The following is a 22,627-nucleotide window of genomic DNA, read 5'->3' as shown; positions in this document are numbered from 1 at the left end:
ATATAGTTTGGAATATTTATTGAGTGTTTTGTTACTATTTATTCCAGATTTATTTGTAATTTTTGTTTGAAGATAACTGGCTCTTACTTGAAGCTCAGAACAACACATGAAGGAGTTACTTTATGTTTTAAGACAATGTGCTGAGTGTGTTTTATTGTGGCAGAGGTTATGCACTTAATATGACTACCTTATAGCACCATTTATCAATATTTTGTAATTTTTTCCTGCATTTGATTGAACTTTGGACTGTCGGTGTCGTATATACACGTCTTATGAGCCAGTGTTTTTGACGTATTAATACGCAAGAATTCTAGCGGCTGGTAGGCCCACATGTCAGAGAATGGGTCTGTGTGGTCAGTGTGTGTAGTATAAAAAAATACTGTAGCACACAGTGCATAATGAGAAAAAAAAACTGACCATGTTTTTGGATTAAAACGCTGACGGTGAGGTGTATTTTCATATAGTATTTATGGTTTTATTCTCATTTTCCTGGTCTCATTTGATAGAATGGAAGATATATTACAGAAATAGAGATGATTTTGATTGGTTTCATGTTGAAAAGGACCTTGAAATTGAGCTCACAGCAGCGGAAATATTTGATTTTTGCTGATGTTCAAGAGTAAACCAATGGCGTCACCATCCAATATGTGTCCAACTGGCCAGTCTAATACGCAGTCATGAATGGATTGACGTTATTTATACAATTATTACAATAATGCAGTAGTCTGCATAACAGTAAATCTTCTATTTTTTGTGTGAATAAAAATTCAAAATAGAAAGCAAGAGTAATATAAGAGGGGCCTGGAGATGTGACTGATGAACAGAGAAAATGTTATTTTAGTGCCAGGAATTTCTGCATTATTTATTCTGGACCCTGTTTTGAAATTGGCATCTTTTTTTAATTTGCATGAAATTGGCCAAATTGCCAATTTCTTACCACTTTATTGGGTAGTTAAACTTGGTAAATGGGAGGTTTCTTGTACTCAGTTGATAAAACAAATGGAGTTCTAAAGAAATAGCTATGAATTTGATCGACTGGTACAATGGAATTGGACGAAAATAGGACTCAAAGTGGGCGAAATCGCTGATGCGTGTATATCGCGGAGATCACTGACTTCGTAAGAGCATAATTTCGTAAGTTTTCGATCAAATTTCATATTTTTTGTTTCGTTACCATCGGGAAAAGATTATTGTTTCATGAGATTTTTTTTTTTCGAATATGTTGCGACACAGAGAGACACTTCAGGACTTGGGGTCTTGATAGTCAAAGGTTAAGCCTTTTTGTAAGAGAAACATCATAAAAATATAAGGTCTCTTTTTAATATATGTATTTGATTCTTCTTCTTCTTCTTCTTCTTCTTCTTCTTCTTCTTCTTCTTCTTCTTCTTCTTCTTCTTCTTCTTCTCCTTCTTCTTCTCCTTCTTCTTCTCCTTCTTCTTCTTCTTCTTCTTCTCCTTCTTCTCCTTCTTCTTCTCCTTCTTCTTCTCCTTCTTCTTCTCCTTCTTCTTCTCCTTCTTCTTCTCCTTCTTCTTCTCCTTCTTCTTCTCCTTCTTCTTCTCCTTCTTCTTCTTCTTCTCCTTCTCCTCCTTATCCTCCTCCTCCTCCTCCTCCTCCTCCTTCTCCTCCTTCTCCTCCTCCTCCTTGTGTGCGAGTGTGTGGCTTATAATTGTTTTGAGTCAGAAGTCGGCAGCTGTCAAAGTGACATATTGTCTCATTAGTCACTACCCCTACCCCTGTCAAAACAATGGGGTCGGATGCTGCTTCCCCTCCTCCATTCTATCTAATTATCTTTCTCCCTCATTCTATATCTTTCAATCTGTCTCTCTTTCTGTCTGCCTATCTCTGTCTCACAGGTACACATAAATACAAGTATACATAGTGTAAATTACCTAGGATAACCCAAGAAATCCAGACAAAGTGCTATACTCTGCTTGAAGATGTGAGTAAACGTGATGACACAGTCTTGTGGCTCTCTCTGAGACAGAGAGCTAGATGGACAGACAGGGAGCTTGACAGACAGACAAATAGACAGACAGAAATGTTTGTGTACCAGCAAAAACAAAGGGAGGGATGGTCATGTAATATTACCCTCCTTTACGCTCATCAAAGTCAGCTCTTATCAGATGTTATCTCCCCTTATCTTGTCACTGTCATGGGGTGGACTTTTTTTTTTCTTGCTTCAAGGGAACAATATTATTACATCTTCTTCTTCCTCCTCCTCCTCCTCTTCTCCTCCTCCTCCTCCTCCTCTTCCTTCCCTCCTCCTCCTCCTCCTCCTCCTCTTCCTCCCCTCCTCCCCCTCCTCCTCCTCCATTGCTTTTGGTCTCAAACTCCTCCAAATCATGAAATTGATCTTCACTGACACTTCCATCTGTGTTAGAGCATCACTTGGGAAGAGAAGAGTCCCAGATTTGCTGGGGAATCACATATTTCTTACCACTAGACATGCTGAAAAATGACAACTGAAATGGCATTCCCACAATGCACCACTGGCTCCCCGATTTTTTTTATATGGTGCACACTGACCATGGAGACCCATTCTCTCACATGTGGGCCTAGCAGCTTTCTCCTGCTTGATTTGAAGCTGCTAGAATTTATGCGTATAAATACGTCAGAAACATTGGCTTGTAAGACGTATTTATACGTCGGAAACAGTCAAAGGGTTAACTACACTGGACCCCCGCCTTACAAACGCATCGCCTTACATTAAATCCGCCATACGAAGCATTTGAACGCAAAAATTTTGCCTCGTCTCACGATAAAAAACTTGCCTTACGTGATTCCTCCGGGACACGTCCCACGTGTGGCCTCAGCGCCAGTGTTTACAAGCCAGCCAGTGTGGTCGCATCCACACATACATTCGGTACATTTCACCTTATCCCAGTGTTTTTTGTGCTTGTAACTGCAAAATAAGTCACCATGGGCCCCAAGAAAGCTTCTAGTGCCAACCCTGTGGTAAAAAGGGTGAGAATTAGTATGGAAATTAAGAAAGATTTTGAAGGGTTTGGGGCTAACCCTGAGAAGCCTATGCGAGTTGTGGAATCCATTGTGCCTACTTCAAAGATTAAGGAAATGTGTGCAAAGTGGGTTGAAGTGTAAACCTTTATGGATGAAAATCACCCTAACACAGCTATTGCAAGCCATGCTGGTGACTATTACAATGACAATGTTGTGGCCCATTTTAGGCAAATCTTAAAGCAACGAGAGGTACAGACCTCTATGGACAGATTTGTTGTGCGACAGAGGTCCAGTGTCTCAAGCTGGTCCTAGTGGCATTAAAAGAATAAGGGAAGTAACCCCGGAAAAGGACTTGCTACCTCAAGTCCTAATGGAAGGGGATTCCCCTTCTAAACAATAACTTCCACACTCTCCCCTCCTCCCATCCCATCAATCATCACCAGATCTTCAATAAAGGTAAGTGTCATGTATTCTATTCTTAGTAGAGTAGTAATTGTGCATGTCTTCTTCAGTTTGTGTGTATTTAAATTAATATTTCATGTGGTAAAATTTTTTTTTTTTCATACTTTGGGGTGTCTTGCACAGATTAATTTGATTTCCATTATTTCTTATGGGGAAAATTAATTTGCCTTACGATAATTTCGGTTTACGATGAGCTCTCAGGAACGGATTAATATCGTAAGGCGGGGGTCCACTGTATTTGTTTTTTTACAACCATACTTCAGCTTCCAGCTCTGTAATAAGACACATTTAGTGTATCTTGCAAGGTGCACTATATTGCTTTCTACCTTTAACACATCATTTTATTTAACAGCTTACATTAACAGTTAGAAACCCCTTCTGTAAATGTTACTAAATTTATAAAGAGAAATTTTTATTTTCTTTTTGGTGGGATACAGCCACTTTGTTGAAAGAAAAAGATTAACAGTTAGTGTAATTTGGTTTGTAGGATTTTCACCAGGTTTTGTAATGTGTATGTGTAAATTTATTCACTAATATTTACAGGCAGCTTAGGAAAGGATGCTAAATCTTGGCTGAGTGGAGAACTGGGTATGAGCCTTACTGGAGCAGCTGCAGTTTGTGCCAGTCCTCCTCCAGTAAGATATTTCATCATATTTTATATATATTCTTCATGCATGTTATTATAATAATTGGCATCCATCTCTACATCTTCCATTGGTATTTATAAGTTATGGTAATGTTCTTTGTAATGCTAGTGGATTTTATTCTTTTTCTCCCGTAAATTTTAAGATACACTTATCCTAATCTCTCTTATAAACTTTTTATATTACTTGCTACATATTTGAGTCAGTTTTTGAAATATGTAATTTTTCTTTCATATCTTGTGGAAAAGTAGAATCCTTACTCAGAAACCATGTGTCTTGTAGATGGCTTAAAGTACCAGGGAAGCAAGGTGCTTGTCACCTCTTGTGTATTTCTTAGCCAAAGATACAAAGAAATAATATTAGAGTTTGATTGTTTGAATGGAAGTGTAGATAAAGGAAAATCAGTGAAAGGGTGAGCAGACATAAAAGGATTAACACTGTATAAGTTTGATGTTCTAGGTAGTAGGTTGGTAGACAGCAACTGCCCAGGGAGGTACTACCGTCCTGCCAAGTGAGTGTAAAACGAAAACCTGTAATTGTTTTAAATGATGGTAAGATTGCTGGTGTCCTTTTTTCTGTCTCATAAACATGCAGGATTTCTGGTACGTCTTGCTACTTCTACTTACACTTAGGTCACACTACACATACATGTACAAGCATATATATACATACCCCTCTGGATATTTTTCTATTTTCTTTCTAGTTCTTGTTCTTGTTTATTTCCTCTTATCTCCATGGGGAAGTGGAACAGAATTCTTCCTCCGTAAGCCATGCGTGTTGTAAGAGGCAACTAAAATGCCGGGAGCAAGGGGCTAGTAACCCCTTCTCCCGTATAAATTACTAAATTTAAAAGAGAAACTTTCGTTTTTCTTTTTGGGCCACCCTGCCTTAGGGGGATATGGCCGGTGTGTTGAAAGAAAGAAGAAGTTTGATGTTCTAGGTAGTAGGTTGGTAGACAGCAACTGCCCAGGGAGGTACTACCGTCCTGCCAAGTGAGCGTAAAACAGAAACCTGTAATTGTTTTACATGATGGTAGGATTGCTGGTGTCTTTTTTCTGTCTCATAAACATGCAGGATTTCAGGTACATCTTGCTACTTCTACTTACACTTAGGTCACACTACACATACATGTGCAAGCATATATATACACTCCCCTCTGGGTTTTCTTCTATTTTCTTTCAAGTTCTTGTTCTTGTTTATTTCCTCTTACCTCCATGGGGAAGTGGAACAGAATTCTTCCTCCATAAGCCATGCGTGTTGTAAGAGGCAACTAAAATGCCAGGAGCAAGGGGCTAGTAACCCCTTCTCCTGTATATATTACTAAGTGTATAAAGAGAAACTTTCGTTTTTCCTTTTGGGCCACCCCACCTCGGTGGGATATGGCTGGTGTGTTGAAAGAAGAAGTTTGATGTGTCTGAGATAGTTGGAATTGCAGTTTCACTAATTCTGAATGAACATCTATGGAAAGAAAAATGAATATTTTGTGGATTAGATTAGAAAGACAATGACTTGTTAGATATACGGAATTGAGAGAGTATAGAATCCTCCCTGATTTTTAATGTTTTTATAATGGGTCGTATAAAAAAGAAAATATTAGTGTTTTTGAGAAAGGGTATGATTTTAAAAGAAGACTCTTCAGGTACTTCAAGTAATGGCTAACAGAATGTAAGATGAGGTAAACTGTTCTATTTTGGGCATATTGGGATATTTAGACATTTTTAGAGGTCCATGGAATGTAACCCAATTTTTGCATATGTTCTTTGGATCAGTTAAAGTAAAACCTTGATTTAATAGACCCCCATTTAATGGACAAAATCTGCAGCTGGACAACCTTTGGAAACAATAGACAAAGTCTTTTAAATCCAGAATTACCCACTGTATTCATACAGTTCACTGCATAGTCTCAATGTCTGTTAAATCAGAAGTGTCTGTTACTTTTGTGGACAATTACAGAATTATCAGTTATTGTTGCAGTCCTTTTGGTAAATTTATTTTCAGATTTAATGGACTTAATACATTAAATCCAAAAAATTTTCATTTGGGTTTAATGGACAGTCAGCATTAACATTCACCCCTTCCCCATTAGTCCATTACATAAATGGTTTACTGTATCACAAAATTCAATTGCATGCCAATTTTTAGGAATGTAACCTTTGCATTAATTGCTGTTGTACTATATATTAGCTGAACTTGAAATGACGATGATGCAATTTGTTGGATCAATATTTGACTGTGAAGTCTGAAGCTTGCTGGGTAGACAATCAAAGTAATGGTGTTGTGTTTTTCTTTGGAAAATGATGAGTGAATTATTTCTTATTTGCATTTTGTCAGTCTTTTTGTCCAACTGTAACTTTTTTATAAGTTATCTTATTTTCTGTCTTCTCATTTTAATAATTATAAGAAAGTCTGTTTGTTTGTTTCAGATGGCTATCTATATGCCTCTTGGTGTATTTTCTTAATTTGCATATATATTTACTAGTTGTCTATAATTGTACATTTTGCATTTTCATTGTGAGGTTAAAAATTAATAACTGAATAGATGTAGTAGGTTGATAGACAGCAGCCACCCAGGGAGATACTACCATCCTGCCAAATGAGTGTGAAACAGAAACCTGTAACTGTTTACATGATGGTAGGATTGCTGGTGTCTTTTTTCTCTCTCATAAACACACTTGATAACAGATATTTCTTGCTACTTCTACTTACACTTAGGTCACACTACATAGGCATGCACATGCATGTATATACATAGACACATCTAGGTTTTTCTTCTTTTAATAGCTCTTGTTCTTCTTTATTTCCTCTATTCTTCATGAGGAAGTGGAAAAGAATCTTTCCTCTGTAAGCCATGCATGTTGTATGAGGCTACTGAAATGCCGGGAGCACTGGGCTAGTAACCCCTTCTCCTGTATACATTACTAAAAAAGAGAAGAAGAAAAACTTTATAAAACTGGGATGCCTGAATGTGCGTGGATGTAGTGCAGATGATAAGAAAGAGATGATTGCTGATGTTATGAATGAAAAGAAGTTGGATGTCCTGGCCCTAAGCGAAACAAAACTGAAGGGGGTAGGCGAGTTTCAGCGAGGAGAAATAAATGGGATTAAGTCAGGAGTATCTGAGAGAGTTAGAGCTAAGGAAGGGTTAGCAATACTGTTGAAGGATCAGTTATGGAAGGAGAAGAAGGAATATAAACGTATATATTCAAGGATTATGTGGATTAAAATAAGGGTCGGATGCGAAAAGTGGGCCATAATAAGCGTGTGCGCATCTTGAGAAGAGAGGAGTGTAAAGGAGAGAGAGAGAGATTTTGGGAGATGTTAAGCGAATGTATAGGAACTTTTAAACCAAGTGAGAGAGTAATTGTGGTAGGGGACCTAAATGCTAAAATAGGAGAAACATTTAGAGAGGGTGTGGTAGGTAAGTTTGGGATGTCAGGTGTAAATGAAAATGGGAGCCCTTTGATTGAACTTTGTATAGAAAGGGGTTTAGTTATAGATAATACATTTTAAGAAAAAGAGGATAAATAAGTATACAAGATATGATGTAAGGCATAATGACAGTAGTTTGTTGGTCTACGTATTGGTAGATAAAAGACTGTTGAGTAGACTGCAGGATGCACATGTTTATAGAGGGGCCACAGATATATCAGATCACTTTTTAGTTGTAGCTACAGTGAGAGTAAAAGGTAGATGGGATACAAGGAAAATAGAAGCAGCAAGTAAGAGTGAGGTGAAGGTTTATAAACTAAAAGAGGAAGCAGTTATATTAAGATATAAACAACTGTTGGAGGATAGATGGGCTAGTGAGAGTACAGCCTCTCCTCACTTAGTGACGTACTCGTTTACTGACGCCTCAGACTTATGACGGGCTCTCTGACAAGTATTTATATATAAATAATGTATATTAGAGCTGATTTCTTCAATTCTGTTTATTACAATATACAGTACACTGCTGTATGAACATTTAAAAATATACCAGAAATATTTTAAATGGTGTAATGGCGACATTAAAACAATATCAAAGATGGTTGACAAATCCACTACCAATATAGTATGCTCCTCATTTAGCAACGAATTCGTTTACTGATGGGGTCTTAGGTCCCTATCTCCATTGTTAAGTGAGGAGAGGATGTATAGGCAATGGGGTTAAAGTTGTATGGGGGAGGTTTAAATATGTAGTGTTCGAGTGTTCAACAAAAGTTTGTGGTTACAGGAAAGTGGGTGCAGGAGGGAAGAAGAGTGATTGGTGGAATGATCATGTAAAGAGAGAGTAGTCAGGGAGAAAAAGTTGGCATATGATAGGTTTTTACAAAGTAGTTGCAATGCAAGGAGGGAAGAGTATATGGAGAGAAAAAGAGAGGTTAAGAGAGTGGTGAAGCAATGTAAAAAGAGAGCAAATGAGAGAGTGGGTGAGATGTTATCAACTAATTTTGTTGAAAATAAGAAAAAGTTTTGGAGTGAACTTAATAAGCTGAGGAATCCTAGGGAACGAATGGATTTGTCAGTTAAAAATTGGAGAGGACAGTTATTAAATGGAGAGTTAGAGGTATCAGGAAGATGGAGGAAATATTTTGAGGAATTGTTAAATGTTGATGAAGATAAGGAAGCTCTGATTTCATGTATAGGGCAAGGAGGAATAACATAGGAGTGAGGAAGAGCCAGTTGTGAGAGTGGAGGAAGTTTGTGAGGCCGTGGGTAGAATGAAAAGGGGTAAGGCAGCTGGAATTGATGGGATGAAGATAGAATTGTTAAAAGCAGGTGGGGATATAGTTTTGGAGTGGTTGGTGCTATTAATAAATGTATGGAAGAGGGTAAGGTACCTAGGGATTGGCAGAGAGCATGCATAGTTCCTTTGTATAAAGGCAAAGGGGACAAAAGAGAGTGCAAAAATTATAGCGGAATAAGTCTGTTGAGTATACCTGGTAAAGTGTATGGTAGAGTTATTGAAAGAATTAAGAGTAAGATGGAGAGTAGGATAGCAGATGAACAAGGAGGCTTTAGGAATGGTATGGGGTGTGTAGACCAAGTGTTTACAGTGAAACATATAGGTGAACAGTATTTAGATAAGGGTAAAGAGGTTTTTGTGGCATTTATGGATTTGGAAAAGGCATATGACAGGGTGGATAGGGGGGGCAATGTGGCAGATGTTGCAGGTGTATGGAATAGGAGGTAGGTTACTGAAAGCAGTGAAGAGTTTTTAGGAGGGTAGTGAGGCTCAGGTTAGAGTATGTAGGAGAGAGGGAGATTATTTCCCAGTAAAAGTAGGCCTTAGACAAGGATGTGTGATGTCACCATGGTTGTTCAATATATTTATAGATGGGGTTGTAAGAGAAATGAATCTGCAGGTTGTAGCAAGAGATGTGGGGTTAAAAGATAAACAATCACACATAAAGTGGGAGTTGTCACAGTTGCTCTTTGCTGATGACACTGTGCTTTTGGGAGATTCTGAAGGGAAGTTGCAGAGGTTGGTGGATGAGTTTGGTAGGGTATGTAAAAGAAGACAATTAAAAGTGAATATAGGAAAGAGTAAGGTGATCAGGATAAGAAAAAGATTAGGTGACGAAAGATTGGATATCAGATTGGAGGGAGAGAATATGGAGGAAGTGAATGTATTCAGATATTTAGGAGTGGACATGTCAGCAGATGGGTCTATGAAGGATGAGGTGAATCATAGAATTGATGAGGGGAAAAGGGTGAGTGGTGCACTTAGGAGTCTGTGGAGACAAAGAGCTTTCTCCTTGGAAGCGAAGAGAGGAATGTATGAGAGTATAGTTATACCAACACTCTTATATGGGTGTGGGGCATGGGTGGTGAATGTTGCAATGAGAAGAAGGCTGGAGGCAGTGGAGATGTCATGCCTGAGGGCAATGTATGGTGTGAATATAATGCAGAGAATTTGTAGTTTGCAAATTAGGAGGAGGTGCAGGATTACCAAATCCAGAGAGCTGAGGAAGGGTTGTTGAGGTGGTTCGGAAATGTAAAGAGGATGGGACAAAATAGAATGACTTTGAGAGTGTATAAATCTGTAGTGGAGGGAAAGTGGGGTAGGGGTCGGCTTAGGACAGGTTGGAGGGAGGGGGTAAAGGAGGTTTTGTGTGTGAGGGGCTTGGACTTCCAGCAAGCATGCATGGTTTTTAATACTTTACGTGCTGTTAAGTGTGATCATTGTAACATTTATGAAGGGATTCAGTGAAACTGGCAGGCCGGATTTGAGTCCTGGAGATGGGAAGTACAGTGCCTGCACTCTGAAGGAGGAGTGTTAATGTTGCAGTTTTATAACTGTAGTGTAAGCACCCCTCTGGCAAGACAGTGATGGAGTGAATGATGAAAGTTTTTCTGTTTTCGGGCCACCCTGCCTTGGTGGGAATCTGCCAATGTGTTAATAAAAAAAAATAATGTAATGTAGTTTCCTTTGAGTTGATGTTCCATATGTATTCTATCTTATTTAGTTCAGAATGCGATAATAATAAAATAATCAGTTTAGTAGTAATTCACATGCATTAATTTAGTTACATACAGCCTCTCCTCGCTTAACGACGGAGTTCTGTTCCTAAGACCACTTCATTGAACAAATTCATCACTAAGTGAGGAGGATACAATAATGGTAGTGGGTTTGTGTTAACCATCTTTGATACTGTTTTAATGTCACCTTTGCACCATTTATAACATTTTTAGTATATTTTTAAATGTTTATACAGTAGTGTACTGTACATTGTAATAAACAGAATAGAGGAAATTATCTCTAATATACATTATTTAGGTTTGTATACTGGTCAGAGAGCCTGTCGTAAGTCCGAGTCGTCGGTAAACGAGTACATCGCTAAGTAAGGAGAGAGACTAATGTGCTACAGTTTGAAAATATTTTGTTATTGTATCTTTGTTGATAGCTTTTCTCTCAGGTACATGTTGTATATCCAAGTGAGGATGACATCTGTAACAGCAGCCAAGGATGGATGGGTGGATCTTGTCTGCCATATAATTCAGCTACACATGAAAAGCAGACTTGGCTAGCACAACATTTTCAGTTAGTGTTCATGTACTGTTATGCAACTGCAGTTTGTAATTCAGAAAATGATATAAACATCTACTGTAATGAATTAATTCATTTCTGTATATTGATTGTTTATCTTAAAAGCCTTTTATATTAGTACAGTACCATTAATTTATGTAAATTTTAGTTTCTTGTGTGTAATGGATATCTTGTTAATGTTTGTTACATTGCCATCTGAATGAACAAGTGCACAATACAATATATATTAATTTTTCTGTTTGAGAAATATAGATAATGCTACTTAGTTACAGTATTTAGTTTCATTCATTAATACTGCATTATATTCACAGCCTTTGGAGAAGTGAGAAGAGAAAACGCACACGAGTAATGCCACACATTAAAACCTATACTCGACTTAACAAGAACTGCTCAGCAGCCCAGTTCTTACTACTAACATCAGCCAATCTCTCAAAAGCAGCTTGGGGAATGCTGCAGAAACAAAACTCCCAGCTATTTATTCGGTCATATGAAGCAGGAATCCTGATTCTCCCCAAATTTCTGGTGAGTAAGAAACTTAGATGTCAGTTAGAGGTGCCATAGCAGTGCTTTGGATTACTCTCCATTGAAGTATGATGTTAATCTCAGTGTTGCAGAGAATCTGAGGTGTTGGTACTACCCCAGGAAAGTGACAGTCAGGAGTGGCATCAAAATTTTTTTTATTGGGGGTCTTAGGGAGGAGCATTTGCAGAGCAAACAGACTTTTTTTTTTTACTCATAGCATATATTACAGATCAATTATAATAGCAATGTTTTATCAAGATCCTTTTATTCACACTGTATAAGAGTGAGAAAATAAAGAATAAGAACAGTGATTATTTGCAGTTACATCATTATATAACTTGCCATTAAAATAATGACCTTATTAATGTAATGATATACAGGAAGAAGATAATAATAATATAATTAAATTAGGTGACTTGTTTAAAGCTTTATGTTGCATAATATCAAGGTTTTCCAGCATTGCCAAATTTTTTGGTTGTACGTCTTTTAATGTGTTGCAAGAAAGCCATGCAACCATGAAGCTGTGTTATGGAAGAGTTTACAGTAGATATTTAGGGTGCATTCTAATTTTCTTACTGTTGTTTCATGTCTATTTGCATTCTTTTTAGCCACTCCAAATAATATTTTTTTTTTTTATAAATTTTGTAATGCATTTACAGGGGTGTCCAGGTTTTTATTTAGACAGTTCCTTATTTAGTATTAGAAATTAGACACTTTTTCTATTTGAACCCAAAGAATCAGAATTAGAGAGATTTTTCTTTAATATTTTAATTACATGATTCTCTCCTATTCATAAAACTTGCCACTTTTTTCTCAAAATGAAATAAAATCTCAGAAAAATTCTGAAATTCAATTATCTTTCTGAATTTAGAGCTTTTGTTACAGTTATAGAATTCTTAATACAGGTGGTATTGCTGTACACGTTTCTCTCATCTTATATACGTTCATGTGAATTTATTATTAGGTTATGTCCCATTTCCACTTCTAATTATGTATCTGCATTAAACTTCACTATATTCAGTTGTTGCTGCTTGCAAAACTTGATTCTTTTTTTTAATTCAAAGGCTATTGCTTATCAAGGCAGTGTGACCCAAAGAAGAAAATACATTCATTCAATCACCATCTTTCCTAATGTGCTGACATTACAATCAAATTACCCTCTTACTGCATCATCCCCACCCCTTCTTGAGTGCAGGCACTGTTCTTTTCACCTCCAGAACTTAAGTCCAGCTGTTTCTTTGAATTTGTTCATAAAAGTTACCCTGCTCACATTTCAACAGCATGTCCATTAAAAAACCAGTTCTCTCTGTTCACTGTTGTCTAACATGCTAATGCAAGCCTGCTGGATGCTCAAGCCCCTAACACTCAGAGCCTCTTGTACCCCTTTCACTTCAACTATTCCTAGGATGACCCCCTTCCTCTTTTACCTTCCACCCCAGATTTATACACCCTCTTCATCAACCTATCCCTGTCCATCCTCTATACATGCCTCAAACCATCTGAACAGCCCCTCCTCAGCTCTGAATTATACCCTTGGTCACCCACATTTCTTTTTACTTTATACACTGTAAAATCTCCACTGCCTCTAGCTACATTTTTACTGCAGTATTTAAAAGCCATTGCTTACACCTATATAAAAATGTTACTACTATGCTCTGGAACATTTCCTAATTTGCTTCCATAGGTAAGCTTTTTCTTTCAACAGATAGTTAATACACAGTCCACTTTTTGACCTCCTCCTCTGTTCTATGGTTCACCTCATCTTTCATAGGTCCATCTGCTGACGTGTCCAGTTCCAGTCCAGATATCTAAATACATTCACTTTTTTCAAACTCCTTCCCTCCAGACTAATATTCAATTTATCATTGTTTAGACTTTTGTTACGCTCATCACCTTCCCTTGTCTATGTTCTCTTTCAATTTCCCTCGTTTACATACCTTCCCTTCCCAAATTCATCCACCAACTTTTGTAACTCATCTTCAGAATCCCATAAAAACAACTGTCACCAGCTTCATACAACTGCCATGGTCCTGGAAAGAAAGTGTATTGGTGAGGCACGGGGTAGGCACCCATGCCTTATATGAATATATTAACCCTTTCAGGGTCCGTCCCGTAGATCTACGGCTTTGCGTTCAGGGTCCAAACCGTAGATCTACGTCATGAGCTCAGCTCACTCTGATAAACTGTGAGTGGTACATTTGGGCCTAGATTTGAGAGAATACATCTATGTGGTATGTGTGCACCACATAAAACAGATCCTGCAGCACACTGTGTATAATGAGAGAAAAAAAACTGAAATCATGAATTTTCGATTAAAACAGCAACTTTGCAGTGTTTTTTCGTATGTTTTTTATAGTTCTATTTGCGATTTCTTGGTCTCATTTGATAGAATGGAAGACATATTACAGAAATAGAGATGATTTTGATTGGTTTTAGCACTGGAAATGGCTTGAAACTGAGCTCAAAGTAGCAGAAATGTTAAATTTTTGCCGATATTCAAGAGTAAACAAACGACCTCACACGTCTAATACACGCCAGCTGGTGGGTCTAATATGCATTCACAAATATGGTGATGATATTTATACAATTATTACAGTATTGCCTAACAGTAAATCTTCTATTTTTTGGTGTGAATAAAAATTCATTATGTGAATAAAAAATCAAAATGGAATTTATTTGTAAAGCCTCAAAACATAACTAATGAACAGAGGAAATGTTAGTTTAGTTCCAGGAATACCTAGATTGTTTATTCTGGACCCTATTTTGAAATTGGAATATTTTGAACTTTGTGTTAAATTGGCCAAATTAACAATTTCCGATCACTTTAATTTGTAGTTGAAACAGTTGACTTGGCGATTTCTTGTGCTCAATCGATAGAATAGAAGTAATACTAGTGAAATAGCTAAGAATTTGGTTGACTGGAATAATGTAATTGGCCTAAAATGGGAGTCAAAGTAGGCAAAATCGCCGATTTGTAAATATTGCTGACACATCAAAATTCGCAAGAGCATAATTTCGTCAATTTTCCATCAAATTTCGTACTTTTTGTTTTCTTTCCTTCACAAAAAGATTCTCTACCATTTCATAAGAAAAATAAAAAAAATATTTTTTGAAAATTCTTGGACACTGGGGCACCACTTCAGATTTGGGCCTTGGACCCTGAAGGGGTTAAGGTAAGATTTGCTCGGATTTTTAAGCCAGAGGGTTAGCCACCTGTGATAACCCAGGAAAGTCAATGCATCATCGAAGAATGTACATCTTATTTCCATTGGGGTCTTTAAATCTTGTTTCCCAGGATGTGACCCACACCAGTCAACTAACACCCAGGTACCTACTTACTGCTAGGTGAACAGGGACTGTAGATATAAGGAAACATGCCAGATGTTTCCGTCCGTGCCGGGATTAAACCACGGACACTCAGTGTGTGAGGCAAGTGCATTGCCATCTGAGCCGTGGAACACCTTACTGTATTCTCAAACCTTCAACTGCTCATCTACACCAACTTGATAAACTGTTTATTATATAGATCATGAAAGGAGAGTCTTATTATATGTTGAAAGTAGCATATTGTGTAAGGAATGTTGGATACCTAATCAGCTTCCTTGCAGTTGGAATCCAGACTTCACTCTACAACACTAGTATAACTTATATCTTGCCATTGTATTGGGTCCTTCGTGCCAAATTTATATCTGCTAAACAACTTGCATGTGTTTCATGTCTTATAAAGAAGGTTATATATTTTACCTCCAATTTATGTGAGCATAATATCTAAAAAGAATTTTAACTTTTAATTGCAGTACCGGAAAAAATGGACAGAGTCTGTTGTTTATAGTATATCTGAAATACAGAAGGAGGCACTGGCCAGAGCAATAGAAAATATTGAACTTAAGCATAAGGAATCATACAGGAGCCAAGAAACACAGGAAGAACTTAGCCATAAAATGAAATTGCAAAAATCCAAAATATTCCTTTTCCTATGCCACATCTAGGGCAAAACCCACATCAAGTATTGGGCCTTTGCTTAAACAAGATGGGACTTGCACAGATGACAGCAAAGAAATGAGTGAGATACTGAAGTCCCAATATGACTCGGTGTTTAGTGAGTCATTAATCAGATTAAGGGTTGAAAATATAAATTAATTTTTTATGACTAAGACCCAAAATTTGGTTAATTAAAGAATTTCTGATATAATCCTAACACCACAGGACTTTGAAAAGCAATAAATGACATGCCCATGCACTCTGCTCCAAGCCCAGACTCGTGGAACTCTGTGTTTATCAAGGACTACAAGAAACCCCTTTCATGTGCCTTGAATATTCTATGAAGAAGGAGCATAAACACAGGGGTCATCCCACAGTCACTATACAACAGATATAGACCCACTCCACAAAGGTGGCAGTAAAGCAGTTGCAAAGAATTACAGACCGATAGCACTAACATCCCACATCATTAACCCTTTGACTGTTTCGGTCGTATATATACGTCTTACAAGCCACTGTGTTTGATGTATTTATATGCATAAATTCTAGCGGCTTCAAATCAAGTGAGAGAAAGCTGGTAGGTCTACATGAGAGAGAATGGGTCTGAATGGTGGGTGTTCACCCTGTGAAAAAAATCAGGGACTCAGTGGTGCATTGTGGGAACGCCATCTTGGTAGTCCATTTTCACCATGCCTCGGAATAAGAAGTAATTCACTCCTCGGCAGATTGGAGGTCTTTTGTTCCCAAGTGATAGCTCTAACAGTGATGGAAGTGCCAGTGAAAGTGAAATTCATGGTTTTGGTGTGGGTGTGACCGAAAGCAGCGCCCAGGATAACGTAATTAGTGATGAAAATCCAGACGACCCTCAACCTTCCACATCTGGTGCTGGATCGTCTCATTCATGTTCATCTGTACCAGGATGAAAGAGGAAACTATTTGCCCATGTACAAGACTAGAACTGCTATTGAAAGCAGTTCTAGTTGCGACAGTGGGGGTGAATATTCTCCAGTGAGGCGGCAGTATATACAACGTAGCATGCGTTCTGGTAGTGTGTCATATGTTGTTCCAAGGGAAAGGAGTAAATCTCGGAGTACATCCCGTGGCCCTACATCACGGACTGATAGTGAAGATGACAATATTGTTACAATGGGTATGAGTGATGTGAGTGAGGCAGCAGTTGGTGGTGGCATGAGTCATGTGGCACCAGCAGCGGGCCATGCTACTACCGACGCTGCTAACTCAGCACAACCACAATCAGCCTCAACCACCCCCACACTTCCACAACATCCACAACCACAACCACCTTTCAATATCCAGAACCCACCAGCAGACTGCATCTGGGATTGGCAGCAAGGTGACAATTTTGTTCCCAATCCCCATGACTGATGAAACACAAAGTGGAATACGGCCATCATGTACACTTGGGAACAATGCTACTGAACTGGAATGCTTTCAGTTATTCTTTGATGAACCCCTGATGGACATTATTGTCAGGGAAAGCAAAACATACTTTGAGTACACCATGACAAACACAATTCTTTCACCAAGATCACGCCTACACCAGTGGAAGGACACTGGTCTTTGCCACAATAATGCTTGTGCCACATGTGTATAAGCACAGTGTCAACACATACTGGTCGACAGACCACCTGATTTCAACCCCAGCTTTCAGTGACATTATACCAGTGAATAGATTTGTGCTACTGTTACGTATGCTACACTTTTCAGACAAAACAAGGCCTGACAGAAGCGACAGGTTATATAAAATCAGAAATGTGTTTATGTACCTGAAACAAAAGTGCTGTATGCATTTTTATCCCTTCAGGAAGCTTGTTATTGATGAGTCTTTGATTTTGTTCAAAGGCAGACTGTCATTCAAGCAGTACATACCAAGCAAGAGGAAGCATTTTGGTATAAAGTTATTTGTACTGTATGATTGCAAAAGTGGTCTGGTTTTGGATATAATTGTGTACACTTGCAGTAAAACATTGCAAGATACCAGGAAGTTACTGGGTATCTCTGGTGATGTGGTTAGAACAATGATGGAACCATATCTTACATACTGACAACTGGTACACAAGTGATTTCTTGCGAGTGAACATGACAGATGTGTGTGGCACAGTGCATGGAAATCATAAGCATATGCCTAAGTTCAGCGCTGGCACTCGTAGAGGTGATGTTCAGGTGTTTGCTTCCAATGACATCATGGCATTTCGGTGGCATGACAAACATGATGTCACACTGTTGACATCAGTTCACCGACACGAAATGGAAGACAGTGGCAAGCAGAATAGAGACGCCACTGAACCCATTGTGAAACCTGTGGCTGTGATGGATTACAACCTCAATATGCAGTTAGTAGACAAATGTGACATGCAGATTGGGTTTGCTTATTGTGTTTGCAAGTGGTACATAAAACTCTTTTTCCATCTTCTTGACATTTCCATGCTGAATGCTTATAATATGTTTAAGTTGAAGACCAACAATAAACCCAAATATGGTGAATTTTGTTTGTCAGTTATCAGACAAATAATATTCAAGTACCAAGGAAAAACACTCGCAATAGACTAGTGTCCACAAAATTATCAACACATGCCATCTCGTCTGAGGCCTGGTGATCACTACCCCATACTACTGCCTCCTACTGTTTTCTGGAAAAATACTCAGAAGAGGTGTTATGTCTGTGCACATACCACAAAATGCCCACAAAAATGCAGAGACACTCATTTTATGTGTGAGGAGTGTAAAACACCACTGTCCATACACCCATGTTTCAAAGAATTCCACAAGCTGCAGCAGTTCTAGGAAAGTGTCCAGTGATTGTATATATAAATTATAGAATAATCGTAATAAACAATTTTTTATATTGTTTGTTTGTGTAAACAAGTTTTGAAAACAATATGATGATACTAGTGTTTTTGCTCTAATTGTGATACATTCAACGAATGTATATATGAACATTGCACCATACTTTGGTCTCACAGGCCACATAAGTTACGTGAAAAAATAAAATAGTGAAAAAACAAGAAACCTAATACAAGTAAACCAAAGTTTACTGGGTGAGCGGCAGTCGCTGCTGTTGCCATACATGGCTCATTTTCTGCCAACTTAATGCCTCTATATCTCGGTAAGTACTGATAGCAAAATTTTTTTTTTTTTTTCGGGGGGGGGGGGGGGATTAACACAATCAGAAAAAATAATCTTAACATTTTCATAAGAATTTTTTTTTTTTTCGAATATTTTTCGACACCAGGAGACACTTCAGGATTAGGGGTTTCGACAGTCAAGGGGTTAAAATCCTTGAAAGGGTTCTAAGAAGCAAGATCGCCAACCATTTGGAAACCCTTCAGTTGCACAACTCAAGGCAGCATCGGTTTAGAACAAGTCACTCCTGCCTCTCACAGCTACTGGATCACTATGACATGGTCTTGGATACTAGCCCCCATGCAAGATTTTAATATCAGAGAATAGTTTTGCAATATACCTTATCTACCATCAAACTGCATTTAGTCACAGTGCTCTGAAAATACCACAACTACTACTACCAAACTCCATGTCACTCATCCTGCCAGTGGAACAGGAAATAAAATGTATCAAAATCAAAATCAGAATGTTTATTTCCTTGTAAAGCTTACAATGTGTGGTTTACATGCTACAAAATATCAATTACAAAGATGCTCCTATATTGGAAGAGTATCTTAGGCAAACTTAGGATTAACTTAATATTTAATGGGCAATAGCTATATTTGGAATTTATGTTTACAGTCATTTGGGTGGGTGTAAGTGTAAATTTGGGGGAGAGTAAGACTATTTTGTTCTGGATGTGTTTCCCCTCAAGGGAGGTTCCTTGATGCTGGTGAGGGGCTCTTGATCTAGGGAATTGGATATGTGCTTCAGTTCCCTGAATTAAACCCGAATACCTTCCCCCCCCCCCACAGGCGCTATATAATCCTATGAGTTTAGCGCTTCCCCATGATTATAATAATAATCTGGATGTGTTCATGATACAAAAAATAAAATTAGGTGGTTTTCATTTGGTTAGCTAATGATGGGGTGTGTTAGGGAGAAGATGTTTTTTAACGGTAGTTTTGAGAGTGGTGGTTGAGTCTGCAGTTCTAGAGTTTTCAGGCAAGGAGTTCCAGATTTTAGGCTCTTTTATGTACAGGTTTAACTGGACATGAGGAATGTCAAAGAGATTTTTGTGTCTGGTATTGTGTCTATGGGTCCTGTTACAACTATCAAGAAAGTGTTTTAGTTCAGGATTATATTATAATTTATGGTTCTGTAAATGTAGGTTACACAGTAGTAGGTGTGGATGTTCTGTACAGTGAGTAAGTTTAAGTCTTTGAAGAGTGGGGGGGGGGTGTTGCCTAGTATTGGATTGCGTGATAATTCTTACTGCGGCTTTTTGTTGGGTTATTATTGGCTTTAGGTGGGTTGCTGCTGTTGATCCCCAGGCACAAATACCATAGATGAGGTAGGGATAGATGTGTGAATAGTATAGCATGAGTAGGGCTGATTGTGGAACGTAGTAACATATCTTAGAGATACGTTGTGTGTTGATATGGGTGCTGATTTTCAGGTTGCTGTCAAGGTGTAGGCCCAGGAATTTGCCCTCATTATGTTTAGCAATAAGAGTGTTGTCAATCATAATGTTTAGTTGTGCAACACCTGCTCTGTTACCAAACATAATATAGAAGGTTTTGTCAGTATTAAGTGTAAGTTTATTGGCAGTCATCCAGGTTGATATTTTTAGTAGCTCTTTGTTTTGGATGGGAGATGACATAAGTCGTGTTGTCAGCAAAGAGAATAGGAATAGGTTTCAGTTGTTGTGATACATTGGGAATTGATATATAAGAGGAAGAGCAGGGAGGCCAAGGACACATTCCTGTGGCACTCCAGTATTAAATGGTCATGTTGATGAGGTTGTGTCCTTAATAGAGACGTATAGATACCTGTTAGTAAGGTAGGATTTGAAATATGTAAGTGCTTGGCCTCTTGTACCTTAATGGTCAAGTTTGTGGAGTAGGATGCCGTGGTCTACTGTATCAAAATCTTTCCTTAGGTCAGTAAAGAGTCCTAATGGAGATTCATTATTTTTCAGTGCTGTGTAAAGGATGAAGGACTTTTACACGAATAAATTTATGCATTTTAGTGTAAATTTTGTTTTTTGTTGGTGGGGACTCTCTTCATAGTGCAGATTACCTTCAAGGATGATATCAAAGATCTGGTTGTAATATATAATTACCCTTCTAATATGTTCTTTAGTATAGTATTTGTTATAAATGTTGATGATGTTGTAAATGGTGTGGTGATACCAACAAACTGTGAAAAAAGACATCTGTCTACAGATCAGGTCATTTATTACAGGTAATGTTTCACAAAGTTTCCTTTAATGAATGTTTCAAACTGTACATGTGCAGCATGTCTAGCACTGTACAGTAATATTTGATTTCAGTTAAGGTTCTATTACAGTTGCAATTTACAACATTTAGTACATTATATACTCAGAATACATACAGTACTAGTAGGAACCCAAGTATCTCAGACTATCATAGTTCTTCTGTACTGAAGTAAATTATCCTCATCTTTTTTTAAGATTTTTTAATAACTCATTTTTTTTAATTGCCTTACCAACCTCAACACTCCAATTCTTTTAATGTCTGAGATGTGTCGTATCTCAAATTTTCAGAGTGATAGTGATGAATTTCAGCTGACCTCTGCAAGCAATCCAAGTGGCCTCTCTCTGCCTTATGATGTCCCACTGACTCCATACCCTGATGGAGCAGTGCCATGGTTCATGAACACTATCAAGAAACGGACAGATATTTTTGGCCGTACCTACCCATAATGTTGAAAATGCATAATTTACTTATAATTTCATCACTTATTAAGTCATGTTAATCCTGTATTTTTTTTACCTCAGAGTGTATGGTCAATGTAATTTTGTTTGTTGTGACTTTCAAGCATCTTTATTCCTCATGTCACCAGTAAAGCTTATTTTAATCATTAGCGGTTGAGGTTTTATGTGTCATGTTATAAAAGGTGAAAAATGTTCATATATAATCTTGTAATATGTATAACTAAAATTGTCATAACATTTTAAAGTTATTAATAAATATATTATTTTTATTAAGTTGTACCTGTGAAGATTTGGAATAATAAAATTTAAAGTTATTTATAGCATTTCATTGTTTACGTGGGTTTGTATATGCTGTTGGAATAACATTTCTATGGTTTTGTTGAGTAAAGTTATGTAGATAATGAAAGCCTTAGTTCAATTAAAAAAAAAAAAATTGTGAAATAGAAGACAAGGAGCTTTTCTTTCAGTAAATTTGTTTGTGATGATTGGAAAAAGAAGATTAAAGATTTTTAGGAAGGTTCTCAGATTTTCTTGATATCTTAATCTGTATCATCTAACTCTTTGAGGGTCCAAGAATTTTCAAAAAAAATTTTTTGCTATTTTTTCTTATGGAATGGTAGAGAATATTTTTCTGAAGGTAAAACAAAAAGTATGAAATTTGATGGAAAATTGATGAAATTACACTTGCGAATTTTACTGTATCAACGATATTTACGCATTGACAATTTAGCCCACTTTGACTCCTATTTTAGGCCAGTTACATTATTCCAGGCAACCAAATTTTTAGCTATTTAGCTAGCACCACTTCTATTTTTTCGATTGAACACAAAAAAATGCCCAGTCAACTATTTCAACTACCCAGTAAAGTGATCAGAAATTGGTAATTTGGCCAGTTTCACACAAACTTAAAAATATTCCAATTTCAAAATAGGGTCCAGAATAAACAATGCAGGCATTCCTGGCACTAAAAGTACATTTCCTCTGTTTATTAGTTACATTTCCAGGCTTTACAGATGAATTCCATTTTGATTTTTTATTCACATAAAGAATTTTTATTCACACCTAAAAAATAGAACATAGAACATTTATTGTTATGCAATATTGTAATAATTGTATAAATAACATCAGCACATTCATGAACATACATTAGACCCACCAGTTGATGTT

At 37.5% G+C, this 22,627-nt stretch overlaps 1 protein-coding gene across 1 annotated transcript in view; it reads left to right on the top strand.

Annotated features, from left to right (window-relative positions):
* Nucleotides 1-21,776, top strand: part of gkt (tyrosyl-DNA phosphodiesterase glaikit) — a gene marked incomplete at its 5' end in the record, with an annotated part of 87,076 nt that extends 65,300 nt beyond the window's left edge. Inside the window, 4 exon segments of the mRNA XM_053775688.2 lie at nt 3,964-4,055; nt 10,964-11,088; nt 11,406-11,616; nt 21,290-21,776. Of these exon segments, the coding sequence (XP_053631663.2) occupies nt 3,964-4,055; nt 10,964-11,088; nt 11,406-11,616; nt 21,290-21,448 (587 nt within the window).
* Nucleotides 21,777-22,627: the final 851 nt, after the last annotated feature.

This window comes from Cherax quadricarinatus, chromosome 10, assembly GCF_038502225.1.
Source record: "Cherax quadricarinatus isolate ZL_2023a chromosome 10, ASM3850222v1, whole genome shotgun sequence".
Lineage (NCBI taxonomy): Eukaryota > Metazoa > Arthropoda > Malacostraca > Decapoda > Parastacidae > Cherax > Cherax quadricarinatus.
This window is presented reverse-complemented; position numbering and strand designations above follow the sequence as displayed.